We start from the raw sequence: 14059 nt of genomic DNA on the forward strand, positions 1-14059 counted from the left end.
CTTCCTGAAGAAACACCAGGTGATCCACACTGGGGAGAGGCCCTTTGAGTGTGGGGAATGTGGGAAGGGTTTCAGCTACAGCTCTGACCTGATCCGGCACCAGAGGATTCACACTGGGGAAAAGCCCTACGAGTGTGGGGAATGTGGGAAGGGTTTCAAGCAGAGTTCCCACCTGATCCAGCACCAGAGGATTCACACTGGAGAAAAGCCCTATGAGTATGGGGAATGTGGGAAGGGTTTCAAGCAGAGTTCCTACCTGATCCAGCACCAGAGGATTCACACTGGAGAAAAGCCCTATGAGTGTGGGAAATGTGGGAAGAGGTTCAGTAACTGCACCAGCCTGATGTACCACCAGGTAGTCCACACTGGGGAACAGCCCTATGAGTGTGGGGAATGTGGGATGAGCTTCAGCCACAGTTCCAGCATCAGGAAACATCGGAGGATTCACACTGGGGAAAAGCCCTATGAGTGTTGCGAATGTGGGAAGAGCTTCAGAGAAAGTTCGGCCCTGCTCTGGCACCGGGTGATCCACACTGGGGAACGGCCCTACACCTGCTTGGAATGTGGGAAGAGCTTTGGATGGAGCTCCGACCTGAGAAAACACCAGCGCATCCACACCGGGGAGAGGCCCTACGAGTGTCTCGAGTGTGGGAAGAGGTTTCAGACCAGCTCCACTCTCCTCAAACATCAGTGGATTCACACAGAGGAGAGGCCCTTCCGCTGCCCCGACTGTGGGAAGGCCTTTAAGCAAAACTACACCCTCACTGTGCACCAACGCATCCACACTGGGGAGAGGCCCTACGAGTGTCCTGAGTGTGGGAAGAGGTTTCAGACCAGCTCTGATCTCCTCATCCACCAGCGGATTCACACAGAGGAGAGGCCCTTCCGCTGCCCCGACTGTGGGAAGGGCTTCAAGCTCAACTCACACCTCATCACCCACCAGCGCATCCACACCGGGGAGAGGCCCTACGAGTGTCCTGAGTGTGGGAAGAGGTTCCCACAGAGCTCAGCCTTGACCCAACACCAGCGGAGGCGCCATAAGGGAAGCCCTGCGAGTGCCCCGAGTGCAGGAAGAGCTTCGTGCGCTGCTCCAGCTCCATCCCCCATGGGAGGATCGGCGTTGGATGATCCCCAGTGACCCCGTTGGGCAGAGCCCTGGTGATCCGTGGTCCTGGTGATCCGTGTTGGGAAGACACCTGGCTGGGGGGGATCCACATCTTCCTGTCTCCCCATGGGCACCTGGATGAATGAAGGGGCAGGAACATCCATTGGGACACAGACAGACATTGGGAATTCCTTGGGGAGAGCAGATTTGTTGACTTTCAAACCCAGAAAATCTTATGTGTTCAATCCCCTCTTCTGGTGGCATCCATGAATACTGGATGGTCTTGGAGATCTTTTCCAACCTCAGGGATTCCACTATTTTGTTTTCCTGTTGCCCAAGGGCATCTTCTGCAGCCACATGGTGATTGATGATCTGGGGCAAAGACCAAGATTTTGGAGACAGTAGCGTGAAAACCCCTCCAAAAAAGGTTCTTCCCTCCCACCCAAGCATGTGGATCCTCAGCCAGCACAGACATAGAAATCCTTTTCTTTTGGCCTTGATTTGCTTTTCATTTCTCTTCATGCCTTTAAAATATTAAATAGTGGGGTAAAAATAAAGACATTGAAGTAAGACGTGGTTGGGATGACAGGGGGACATGGACATGGGGGGACATAGACATGGAGAGTGACATGTGGACACATGGACATGGATGGGGACGTGGCCATTCATGGGGATGTGGGAGGACAGGGGCATGGACGGAGATACGGGGGACAATGACAGGGATGGGAATGTGGTGGGGAGACAGCCACGGGTGAGGACAGGGTGGGACATGGCCAGTGACATGTGGGGACATGGCCATGGCCGGTGCCATGGGGGGAACTTGCAGGGGCTGTGGGGGATGCTGGGTTTGAGGGAGTTGAGGGTTCCTGGGAGGGCCTTGGGGCTTGCTGAGGGCTTTGGGGACCCCAGGCCCAGCGGCTCTGGCTGTGCTGGGAGAGCCTGGTGTGACTCGAGGCCGGAGTTCTTCTGCCCAGCTGCTCCCGGCACCGTCCCCAAGAGTGGCCGCCCCCCCAGGGCTGACGCCATCCGGGGTGTGGCTGTGGCTGTAGCACGAAGCAGCTGCGGGGCACAGATGGAAGTTGCGTTCATGGGCAGGGACAAGGAACAGGGAGAGGCCTCCGTTGTGATTTCCCAAGGTGTTTATTCCCCGGAGGGTCGGGGACAGAAAAAGGCGGCAGAACCTGGGCTGGCAGAGGCTTATAAGCGGGGGAGGTCTTGGGAGAGGACACAGTTTCCAAGCAATAAGGGTCACATGGGGGAGGAACACAAGGCAGGAGTACAATACATAGACCAGTGAAAGAACACAAGGGGAGGGTGTCAGAGTCTGTCCGAGGATGTGTTATGCCTCACAACTGTCTCCGATGGTTGAAGACCAAGACCCCCGAAGAGACTGGGGAGAGCCCCTGGCCTGGCTGAGGTGGGGCGCCTGCCGAGGACTGATATGCGTCTGCAGGAGAACGGAATGCAAGAACAATAGTAACTCGTTACAGTGGACTGAGCTGACTATACTGACCGTGCTAGAAGGGCACAGCTTGCCGCTTGTTCCTCAGCACCCAACTTTGACGCAGGTGCCTGCCTTGGCCCTGTGCCCTCTTTGGCTCCGTTCCACTCGCCTTGGTCCTCTTCCTGACCAGCCTATAAAGACTCTGCGGATCCCGTGCACCCTGTGTGATCACCCCACTGGAGAAGATCGCGTCTATGGGCATCTCTACGTCTTGAGGACCTCCGACTCTCCACGTGGTAGCTATAATCCCCCTTCCCCTCTTTCTCTATCTTTCTCACTATTCTCTATTTTCTCTCCCTACTATCGCATTGTGGGCACTAAATAAAAGTGCATTTTTTGTTTAAGCAAACTGGTTTGTCCCCTGTTGTGTCTTTTGCGCTTTGAGATCTCCAAAACGAACCATCAGGTTCCCCGCATATGTTTGCGGACCCTGACATTTAAATTGGCATCACGGACAGGATCTTGATAGACTGTGGAGTTGCGGGTTTTATATAGTTTGTAGGGAAGGACCCTCGTCTCAGCCGCACCCAGCACGCCACTTCGGTGAGCACTGTTAGAAAGCAAGGGGGGCGAGGGAAAATTCCCACAAACTGTACACACCCAGGCGAATAAGCACTCCCTGTCATCAGGATATTTCAGAAACGATCTCACTGTGCAAAAGATGGGACTCTGTGTTTTAAGCTGCTTGGTGTAGTTGAGGAGACAACAGGCGTTTTTTGTGAAGAAGTGCCTCCCAAGCAGCTGGGTCTCCTCTCCCATTCCAGGGAAGCGAAAGGAAACACAGTATTAGCTGTGCCATTGTTTGTAACTTTAAGAATACCTCCCTGAGAGTGGTTTTTGTCCCTTCACAAAAAAATGAGTGAAAATTCTAGTACAAAAGATAAGGATATTCTTTTTGCTTTGCTAACAAAGCATGGTGCTAGACCTTCTCCAGCCGGAGAAGAGTGGGCACAAGATAATTGGTTTAAGTGTAAAAACATTGTAGATAGAATATATTCTTTGCAACATGATGCTAAGTATAAACTGGGCAGAAATAAAACCATTCTTTGCTCAGTTTTGGGGGCCTGCCTTTCGGCAGCCATAAAAACCCATTTTAAACGGGTAAGTGAAGAGAGAGCAGAAATAGAATCCCTGCAAAAACAATTGGAACATGAAAAAAATCGAGAGGGAGAAGTAATAGAATCCCTGCAAGATTTGGTAGAAGCTTTGCAAAAACAATTAGAACAGGAAAGAAGTCGGATTTATTTGCTTGAGATTTCCCTTGCAGAAGAGCGGAGCAAAAATTCAAAACTTGTAGATTCACCAAAGGAAACAGGAGGAAAGGAGACATACAGCATTAAACAGATATACCCTCAGAAAGAATTAGCACACATGCAAAATTGTGGGGAACTCTGTTGCTCCAACTTGAGACCTCTTGTCAAAACAGAATTTAACTATATAAATGCAGAGGATAATGACCCCCACATAACCACCAAAGAAATACCATACACAGCCACTGAATTAGCTAAATTAAAGAAAGAATACTCCAGACTACCTAGTGAATCAGAGATGGAGTATGTCTTTAGAGTTTCACTTACTGGGGGTGACCAAATTAAATTAAGTGAACAAGAAGTAAGTGGCTACTGGGGACATGGAGTTTTCTTAACAACAGGGAATACACGTGCTCCATGGTCCCTGACACAGCGTGCAGCTTACTGGGCAGGGGGACTAAGCCCCCTTGAAAGGGGCGACCCTCTGGCAATAGTCGGCACCCTGGACCAACTCCTAGAAGACATACACAAAGCTGCATGCTTGCAAATGATACATGAAAGAAAATTGATTTATGGCTATGAATCACCCATGCAACTACCTGTCAAACCTGAAATAATGACCCCTCTAATCTCTTAAACCAACAGCAATTCTTCTTAATTTTTGTTTCATTTTTTGCTTCTATTCCCCTTCCGTATTTTTCCTTCTTTCTCTCTGTCTCTCTCTCTCTCCCTCTCCTACACCCTCTCTATTGTCTCTGTTTTTCTGGGATATGCTGCCAATGTGGATGAGTCCTGAAGACTTCACGAGACTACGGAACCTGCTGATGGAAGAACACCTTTGTCGCCAGTCGTGAGTCACGGGGTGGTGTCAGAGTCTGTCCGAGGATGTGTTATGCCTCACAACTGTCTCCGATGGTTGAAGACCAAGACCCCCGGAGAGACTGGGGAGAGCCCCTGGCCTGGCTGAGGTGGGGCGCCTGCCGAGGACTGATACGCATCTCCACAAGAATGGAATGCAAGAACAATAGCAGCTCGTTACAGTGGACTGAGCTGACTATACTGACCGTGCTAGAAGGGTACAGCTTGCTGCTTGTTCCTGAGCACCCAACTTTGACGCAGGTGCCTGCACTGGCCCAGTGCCCTCTTTGGCTCCATTCCACTCGCCTTGGTCCTCTTCCTGACCAGCCTATAAAGACTCTGCGGATCCCGTGCACCCTTTGTGATCACCCCACTGGAGAAGATCGCGTCTATGGGCATCTCTACGTCTTGAGGACCTCCGACTCTCCACGTGGTAGCTATACTCCTCCTTCCCCTCTTTCTCTATCTTTCTCACTATTCTCTATTTTCTCTCCCTACTATCGCATTGTGGGCACTAAATAAAAGTGCATTTTTTGTTTAAGCAAACTGGTTTGTCCCCTGTTGTGTCTTTTGCGCTTTGAGATCTCCAAAACGAACCATCAGGTTCCCCGCATATGTTTGCGGACCCTGACATATGGTAATATAGCAGTTCTCATAGGCTGCATGCAAAGTCTGTAGGTTTTGTATCTCGTGCCGGCTGGTCACTGTAAATTAGAATATTCAACACAAAAGGAGATAGAATGGATTGTAATAAGGTCCTGTCTCCCTCTTACCTCTCTGACCCCTCCCCTCTTACCTGCCCTAGCTCTCTCAGGTCCCTTACCTCCCTTTCTCCTGTTATCTCCCTTACTTCATACTGTTTCTATCTCCCTCTCTCTCGGGGCTTCCCTCCAGCCCAGGCTGGTGGCTGAAGGCAAAGCCCTCTTTAACGACCCTTGTAATAAAGCCACGTGTTTCTAGAATATCTCAGCTCTGCAGAGTTCCTTGTCCCTGCCGTCCACTGATGCTCCCACACCCGGTGTTGAGGGAAGTGGGGTCTGGGAGCCGGGAAAGGGTTATGGTTAGGGTTAGGGGAATGGGGGTCCAGGGGGTCCCTGGGTCAGGGAAAGGGGGGTCTGGGGCTGGGAGAGGCGGCGGATCCCGGAGGCGCAGCCTGGGCAACGGGAAAGAGAAAGAGACCGAGGGAACGCGCTGGGGGAGGGGACGGGGCAAAGGGGGAATTCCAGGGAATTCATCTGGATCCCATTGGATCCCCCTGAGACCCCCCCCGAGACCCCTGGGACGGCCGGGACCCTCCGGGACCCCGTTTGGGAAGCGGCGGGAGCGGAAAACGGGGGGACACGGAAAGTTGGGGGATCTGGGGGGTCCGAAGGTCAAGGAAAAGGGCGGGTCTGGGGTCTGGGAAAAGCGGGATGCCCGAAAAGGGGGTGCAGGGGGGTCCCAGGGCACTGACGGGGGTGCGGGGGGGTCCCGGTGGCCGGAAATGGAGATTTAAGAGTGTCCCAGTGCCCAAAAATGGGGCTTCAAGGGGAGTTTCCTTCCCGAAATTCGGGGTTCAAGGGGGTTCCGGTGCCAGAAAACGGCGGTTCATGGGGTGCCGGTTCCCAGGAATGTGGGTCCAGGGGGATATCGGTGCCCGATGAGGGGGTACAGGGGGGTCCCGGTGCTGGGGAAGGGGATGGAGGGGGGGTCACAGGACCCAAAACGGGGCTCAGGGGGGTTCCTGTGCCCAGAAATGGAAGTTCAGAGACGTCCCGGTGCCCGGGAATTGCCGTTAAGGGTGGTCCCGGTTTTGGGGTTCCCACTCACCTCTCGTTGCGCCCCCAGGGTCCCCCAGGAGCCCCAAGAGCGCCCCCAGACCCAGCGCTGGAGCCATCGCGCTGCTCCGCTGCGGCCCCGCCCCCAGAGCCGCCTCCCGCCCCGCCATTGGCGTAGCTACTCCGTGCTCGCCAATGCTGAGCTCATCTGTTAGTGACGTCATCAGTCGCCGGGCAGATCCCGGTCTCGCAGGTTGGGACGCGGAAGCGAAAGAGACCAAGGGAGGGGACGGGGAATTCCAGAGAATTCGTCTGGGGACATCGGTGCGGGATAAGGGGGTACAGGGGGGTCCCGGAGTCAAGGAAAAGCGGGGGTTGGGGTCTGTCAGAGGAGGAGGGCCGGGAAAAGGAGTGGGGGGCATTGGTGCTGGACAAGGGGGTACAGGGGGGTCCCGGTTCCCGGGAATTGGGGGTTCAGAGGGTTCCGGTCCTGAACATGGGGGTTCAGGGGGTCCTGGATATCGGGAAGGTGGTCCCGGTTCCTCCAAAACGAAGATTCAGGGGAGTCCCCGTGCCCAGGAATGGGGGTTCAGGGGGGTCCAGGTGCCAGAAAATGGCGTGAAGGGGATCCGGAGCTGGGGAAAGGGGTGCAGGGGGGTCCCCGCTCACAGGAATGGGGGTTCAGCGGGTCCCGGTGCCCGGGAAATGGGGTTCAGGGGCGTCCCTTCCCGGGTTCTGGGGTTCAAGGGATCCCGGCACCTGAAAATGGAGGTTCAGGGGGGTCTCGGAGCCCCGAAATGAACGTTCAAGGGGGTCTCTGTGCCCAGGAAGGGGGTTCGCCCAGAAATGGAAGCGCGGTGGGTCCCCGTGCCCGGGAATGGCGGGTCAGGGGGGTCCCGGGGCGGGGCTTGGCCCCGCTCCGCCCAATCAGCGCGCGAGATCCCGCACTGACGGCAGAAGCAGCCAATGGCGGCGGGCGCGGGGGCGGGCTGTGCACACGGCACCGAGCCGCCTCCCTTTCCCTGCACTCGGCACCGCTCGGAAACCTCGGCTGAGGAGCGGCCCCGGCGCTGGGCCCGGCCCGGGCAGGAGGCCAAGGAACCGCTGCTGCCCCGAACCGCCGGGAGCTCGGGGGGAGCGGGGCCTGAGGGCGCGGGGAGCTGCGGCTGAGGCCGGGATGGAGCAGGACCCACTGCAGCCCCGGCAGGGGCCCAGGCGGGAGCAGGGGATGCCGGGGAGAGGCCCCGAGCCCGTGGGAAGCCCCTGCAGGGCCGTGGAAGCGGCTCCTGGCGGAGTTGGGGGCCCGTGGGGATCCCGCTGGAGCAGCCTGTTCCTGAGGGAATGTGTCCTGTGAGAGGGGCCCCAGGCTGGAGCAGGACAAGGATTTCTGTCTTCGAGGGGGAAGCAGTGACACGACCTGAGTGTGACCCCCATCCCCTGTGCCCCTGGGTGGGGAGGGGAGGGAATGGAGGATAAAGTTCAGCCCGGGAAGGAGGGAGGGGTGGGAGGAAGGTGTTTTCATAGCAATTATTTTCCTTCTCATTGTCTTGCTCTGATTTGTTTGATAATAAATTCAATTACTTTCCCCAAGTCAAATGTGTTGTGCCTGTGACCAGTTTCCCACCCTTATCCAGACCCTCGAGCGTTTCTTTGTGTTCTGTTCCCTGCCCAGGGTGAGGAGGGAAGTGACAGAGAGGTTTTGACCTCTTTCCAGCATCCCCGAGGTTTCCGAGAAATGCCGGAGTTCAGGGAAAGGGAGGCGAGTCCCTGCCCTGTGCACAGCCCGACTAAAGCACTGCTTCTTTCTTCTCTGCTCTTTTGTCTCCAGGGCTTTCGGGGCCGTTTACAAAGGACTCGACAGGGCCACTGCAGGAGAGGTCAGTGTCAACACGCCCGGCACGTCCGGCAGCTCTCGAGGGCTTTCCCCTCTGCTGGGAGCTGTGGCTGGAGCTTTGGGGGCCCAGCAGAGCTTTCCTGCACAGGCTGCTCCTCTGAAGGCAGAGCAGGGTCAACCTGCAGAGCACAGCTGGGACAGACTTGGAGCTTCTGGAGTGCCCAAAGGAATGCAAGGAGGGCAGCGGTGTCTGTCAGAGCAGGACACGCTGCCTTGGTCTGCACATCTAAAACTGTGAATGCATCAGCTGGTGGAGACTGAGGCCCAATTTATCTCCATCCCAGCCTTGGACAGGAGCACTGTTTAGCAGTTTTTCTATGCTGAGTTTTATCTTCAAAGGGTACCTCAAGTCCTAATTAAGGAGAGATCCTGCTTGGGATCTTAGTTTGGGGCTTTAGTCCTACTGCAGCTGTTCACAGAGAGAGAGGGAGAGCAATGAGAAGATGGATGTCCAGAGCAAAGCTCTCTCCTAAACCCTGCAGTTGTGTTTGGGGCTGGAGTCAGTGACAGCCTGTGACAAGGATCATCTGAGCAATGGATGTGTGTGTTTGCTTTGTTGCGCAATCCCAAACAGAGCAGCTGCATTTGAAATCATGACCAAACCCCATAGAATTGCTAAAGGGTTCCCAGCTATTTTGCTCAATTTTCACAGGACCAGAATTACCTCCTGCTTGCAAAATGTGTTTGAATAATAATGAGCATCACCGTCATCATTATAAGAGTGGTGGTAAATTAGGGCCATTTGAGAAGAGTGTAGGTGCAGAGAATGTTGTTAGAGCTTTGAGGCTGAGGGACCATTTCTGCAGAGCTCCCGAGGCCAAATGTCTCTGGCCATGTGTCCTGTCAGCAGCCCCCAGCGAGCAGAGCCATGGGCTGTGGGAATGGCACTTGCTGAGCTCTGGTGTCCCATCCCAGGGCAGTTTGGCACAGCCTGGCTGCGTCGCTCCAAAAAGACTCGCCCCGTGTTTGCTGTGGCCTCCTGCCACAGACTCCTCCAGTTAAAGGTCTGCAATGTCCCTTCAGGTGGCCATAAAGAAAATCAGTCTCAGAGGGCAGAACTGGGAACGAGCTCTGAATGAGACCCTGGTCCTGAGGGACAAGAAGAACCCCAACATTGTCAACTCTTTGGACAGGTGAGTGTTCAGGTCTCATCCCGTGCACGGGCCCTGCGTTGATCTTTCCTGGCATCCCTAGTCTGAAGCCTGTCTTGAAAAAGCCTGACCCGGCCATATCTTCCCAAAACAACAGCCTGGCAGTTCACTCCCTCCGTGTGCTTTTATTGCTTTGGTGTTTCCTTCAAGTTGACCCTATTTTCTGTGTCTTACAACAAGTGCTGACAATCCATGGCAGAAATTATTTCCCTTGGCTTCTTCTTCCCAAATCTTTTCCATTGCTGCAGATGCCAGGAAGACCAGGTTCTTGTTTCCAGAAACGCCTCATTTGCCCATTTTTCAATGGCCCTGCCTGTTTCTGAAGAGACTTTCTGCAAGGTTTTCCAAACAGTTGACCACTTTTATCCCAAGTGCTGCAGGGCCTCCCTCCCTGGATAACTCTGGAAGTTGTGTGGCCTTGCTCTGGAGTGAATGGTGGAACTGATGAGTTCAGATGCTGAACCAGCTGGGGCCAAGTGTTGTGGTTTCACATGGATCTGGGCTGTTGCTAAACTGCATTTTTCACTTGTTTGTCATCTAAGGCCTCTCCTTTTGCACAGGTGTCTCCTTCTCCTTTAGACTGTGCAGATTCCAAGGCCTGTGCACCCTGGCAGGAATGTCTCTCCATCTGATTCTGTCCCCATTGACAAGTGCCCTGGAAACAAAACCCCACTGGAGGCTTTTCCATGGGGGAATTGAGCACTGCACATTCATCTCCGGGCCATTGTGTTCCTCTTCCAGCTTCCTTGTTGATGGAGATCTCTGGCTGGTGATGGAATACATGGATGGAGGAACTTTGCAGGACGTTGTCAGACACACACGCATGGCTGAAGGAGAGATGGCAGCTGTCAGTCGGGAGGTGAGGGATCCTGCTTGTGCCTCCCATGGCTTGGACACGATGGTCCTTCCAAACAGGGCAGGGGAACAGGAATGACTCCACGTGGGCTCAGGGCTTTGTTTCTGTGGTGTTTTTATGAGCTGGAGAAGAAAGAGCCACTGAAAGGAATGGCCTGCCAGCATCACTGCACTTCTGTTCTTGTCCTCTTTCCTGCTGTGGGGGTACTCTGTCTTGTTTGGATTGGATTTGCTGTTCTCAGCTTTGCCTTGAACCATTTGCCTGGAGCTGGTCTGCACTGCACTCCTGGCCTGTCCCAGCAAAGTTTCTGCTGGCAGAATTCTAAACTCTCCTTTCTTGTGTGCTATATTCCAGCCCTTGATTTTTACCCTGGTGTTTTGTGTTCCCTCTCAGTGTCTGCAGGGCCTGGATTTCCTCCATTCACACCAAGTGATCCACAGAGATCTGAAGAGCTCCAACATCCTGCTGGGAATGGACGGCTCTGTCAAGCTGGGTGGGTGTTCCTGGCCAGGCACGGCGCTCCCGGGGTGCGGGTGTGGGGCTTCCCAGGGACGGCCAGAGCCCCACAGGTGCTGCTGGTGGCCCTGCCCGGCCCCTGCTGCCCCTGCAGAGAGCTCAGGAGAGGAGCAGCAGTGTCAGGAGTGCCTTTGCTCTGGCTCTGGCCCTTCCAGAGGGGCGGGAGTTGGAATCTCAAGATTCAAGGGAATCAGTAAAAGCCACTGCATGAAAGCTGAGGGTTCCTTTAAGGGTCCAGTTCCATCTTTCCTTGGCTACAGCCCTGAGGACTTTTCCAGCTGGATTCAGTAGTGCATTGTCAGACTGAGAGTGGGGAATGTTTGTGAGTGGTTTCCTCATTCCAGCTGCCTTTGACAGGCTTTGTTTCTGTCCTCAGCTGATTTTGGCCTCTGCGCTCAGCTCAGCCCTGAGCAGGACCAGCCCAGCTCCATGGTGGGCACTGCTCACTGGATGGCCCCAGAAGTTGTGACCAGTTCTCCTTACGGCCCCAAGGTGGACGTCTGGTCATTTGGCATTGTGACCATCGAGATGGTGGAAGGAGAACCTCCTTACTTCAAGGAGACGGGGGCCATGGTAAGAGGCAAATTCTCCAGTGTTTGCAGAGCCCTGTGAGCACAGCGTGACCCTGCCCTGGGAGGAGCAGCTGGAGGTTTCTGCACATCGGGAGGGGAATTCCCAGAGGACTCAAACCTGAACACAGACAAATATTCTGCACTCTCCAGCAGCAATTTGCTTTGGGCTTTAAGTTGTTGCAGCTCTCCTGTCTGTGAGGGTGACCTGAAAACGTGAAGCCAGTGGATCAGCTCTAATGTTATCTTGCAAAAAACCCCAAACGCGCCCCAAAACCCAAACCCAAGAAATCTACGAAGGAGTTTCTAAAACAGGTTTTGCGAGGGGAAGTCCTTCCTGGCTCTTCTCACTGGGAAAGTTGTCTAACACATGAAGATGATTCTTTAACATCCCCATAGTCTAACATGTTTCTTTCCTATCCCAAGCTCCTTTCTCCATGTCACCAAGCCTGAGCTTTCAGCAACACAAACCTGTTTCTTGTCGGGCAGTTTCTGGGATGGGGCATCAGGAATGAATTTACTTGAGTGTCAGTGGCCCTGCAGAGATGCATTTGATGCGAGAACCCTTTGAAATGACACAGTCAGACCACAGTGACTCCTTAAAATGGCCTGTAAAGCTGGTGTCCGGATTTGGAGAAGCAAAATGTGCTATTTCTGATGGAGGTTCCTCCTAACAAAGTCAGGCAATGAGATTGGCTCTCAAGGCAAGATCATTTGGATGCTGCAATGGCTGTGGCCGCACCAGGGTTTGGGATTTTTGGTTGGCCTAGAAAAATGAGCTGTGGAGTAGCATCTGTGGCAGGGAGGAAAGTGCCCCTGGAGCCGGGGCTGAGAAGCCGGGGTGGATGTGAGCAGCTGTGGGTGTGAAGGGAGCTGGCGGAGCGCTGTGTTTGCCTTTCCTGCAGGCTCGCGCTCTGATCCGGCAGAACGGGACCCCGCGGCTGCAGGAGCCCCGGCACCTGTCGGCTCTGCTGCGGGACTTCCTCGAGTGCAGCCTGGAGCTGGACGAGGAGCGGCGCTGGTCTGCCCAGGAGCTGCTGCAGGTCAGTGCCCGGCGGCTGCAGGGGAAACGGCAGAGCCAGGGAGGGCTTTTCTTGTGGGGCCCTCTCCCATCATCTCCGGTCTCGCTGCTTTTCACACGCAAAGCGAGCAGAAGCCTGGCCTGGCTTGGGTTGGCAGGGTCCTTTCCAGGTCATCTGGGCCTGCTGCCCTCAATGGGCACAGACATCTTCAAGCACATCAGGTGGCTCAGAGCCCTGCCTGACCTGAGCTTGGATGTTTCCAGGGAGGAGGCACCTCCCACATCTCTGGGCACCTTCTGTCAGTGTTTCCCCACTCTCCTGGTGAAAAAATTCTTCCTCCGATCTAATCTGAGCCTGCTTCCCTCCCTTCAGTTAAAATCCATTCCCCTTTGTCCTGTGGCAACAGAGCCTGTGAGGAGCTTGACTTTGGAAAGTAACGGTTCATTTCTTTCTTTTTGATCCTTTGGGCAGCACCCATTTTTATCATCAGCTGAGCCTCTCTCCAGCCTGAGCGCTCTGATCGCTGCAGCAAAGACATTGAGGGAGCAGCAGAGGACATGAAGCAGCTTTTTGTTACAGTAGTTAGGACAAGTAGTTAGTTATGGTAATTAGCACTGCTAGTTAGTTATGGTAGTTAGTTATGGTAGCTAGGACACCCTGTTTGCTATGGTTGTTATGACACCCTGTTTATTATGGCAGCTCTTTGAATAAAAACTCCCTTAAACCTCAACTCCCTTGACATGTCCCGTCCTTCTCCCCCTGCGACTCAGTTGCCTGGAGCAATGCCAGGGCAGAGGGGGCCCAGCCTTGCCCAGAGCTGAGCCCCAGCAGAGCCCTGGCAGAGCCCAGAGCAGCCTCGGCACCTGCAGAGTCAGCCTGGAAGGAGCTGCTTGGAGCCTTCTCGGCTGCAGCCGACTCTGGGTCACAAACTGTGTGTGGTGGAAAATGCCACGGGTTCTGCGGGAGGGCAGAAGGGGCCTGGGGAAGGCCAGAAGGGCCACGGGGAAGGCTCCATGCAAGGGAAAAACCTGCCCAGTTGTGGGAATACAGCCAGAGAGCCGAGCTGGGAGCACTGCTCAGCTCATGACACAAATGGACATGTCAGCATCAGGTGGCCGCAAGCCTTGGCAACCGAAAGCAGAAGTTTGAGAGAGGAATGTAAGAGACAGCGATGTGCTTGGTACAAGATGTGCTTAGCAAGCAGGACTGAGATGAGACAGCACATACCTGAGTTAGTTAGTGTGAGGCATGACTAAAGCAATGTACTTGGCAATAGTACCTGTTATATAATGAAAAGGTATATAAACTCAGCCAGGCGTATCAATAAACGGCCTCATGCCTGCACCCCATGGAGTCCATGTCCCTCTGTCAATCGCCGTCAAATGGTGCCCCGTGTGACGGAGCCCTGCAGAACAAAGTGCTGCTGAAAGAAGCAGGAATGACAGCTGGCAAAAGGAACCCCTCCAGAGATGGGAGGTGAGCCAACACTCTGGGATTTTGGAGGTGAGCTGCTGCAGGGGACGATGGGTCAGGGAATGTCTGCCCAGGAAAAAAGTGTTTTTGAGCTCCCTGAGGGT

The 14059-nt window shown here is 54.4% G+C and overlaps 1 protein-coding gene across 1 annotated transcript; it reads left to right on the top strand.

The window, feature by feature from the left end:
- Nucleotides 1-6: 6 nt before the first annotated feature.
- On the top strand, nt 7-11584 carry LOC310923706 (uncharacterized protein). The gene is made up of 8 exons (XM_083885633.1): nt 7-983; nt 6545-6684; nt 6728-6798; nt 8303-8351; nt 9392-9501; nt 10261-10378; nt 10769-10868; nt 11268-11584. The coding sequence occupies exons 1-8, from the start codon at nt 344-346 to the stop codon at nt 11501-11503; spliced, it is 1464 nt and encodes a 487-aa protein (XP_083741759.1). The 5' UTR covers nt 7-343; the 3' UTR covers nt 11504-11584.
- Nucleotides 11585-14059: the final 2475 nt, after the last annotated feature.

The sequence above is a fragment of the Zosterops lateralis genome (genome assembly GCF_965231275.1).
Source record: "Zosterops lateralis genome assembly, contig: HAP1_HAP1_SCAFFOLD_219, whole genome shotgun sequence".
NCBI classification, from domain to species: domain Eukaryota; kingdom Metazoa; phylum Chordata; class Aves; order Passeriformes; family Zosteropidae; genus Zosterops; species Zosterops lateralis.

What these genes read in the sequence shown, in the direction of transcription:
- LOC310923706 (XM_083885633.1), top strand. Translation starts at nt 344, where the DNA reads ATGTACCACCAGGTAGTCCACACTGGGGAACAGCCCTATGAGTGTGGG. An exon ending in ACAGGGCCACTGCAGGAGAG is followed by an intron (nt 8,352 to 9,391) that starts GTCAGTGTCAAC and finishes ATGTCCCTTCAG; the next exon opens with GTGGCCATAAAGAAAATCAG. An exon ending in TGGCAGCTGTCAGTCGGGAG is followed by an intron (nt 10,379 to 10,768) that starts GTGAGGGATCCT and finishes GTTCCCTCTCAG; the next exon opens with TGTCTGCAGGGCCTGGATTT.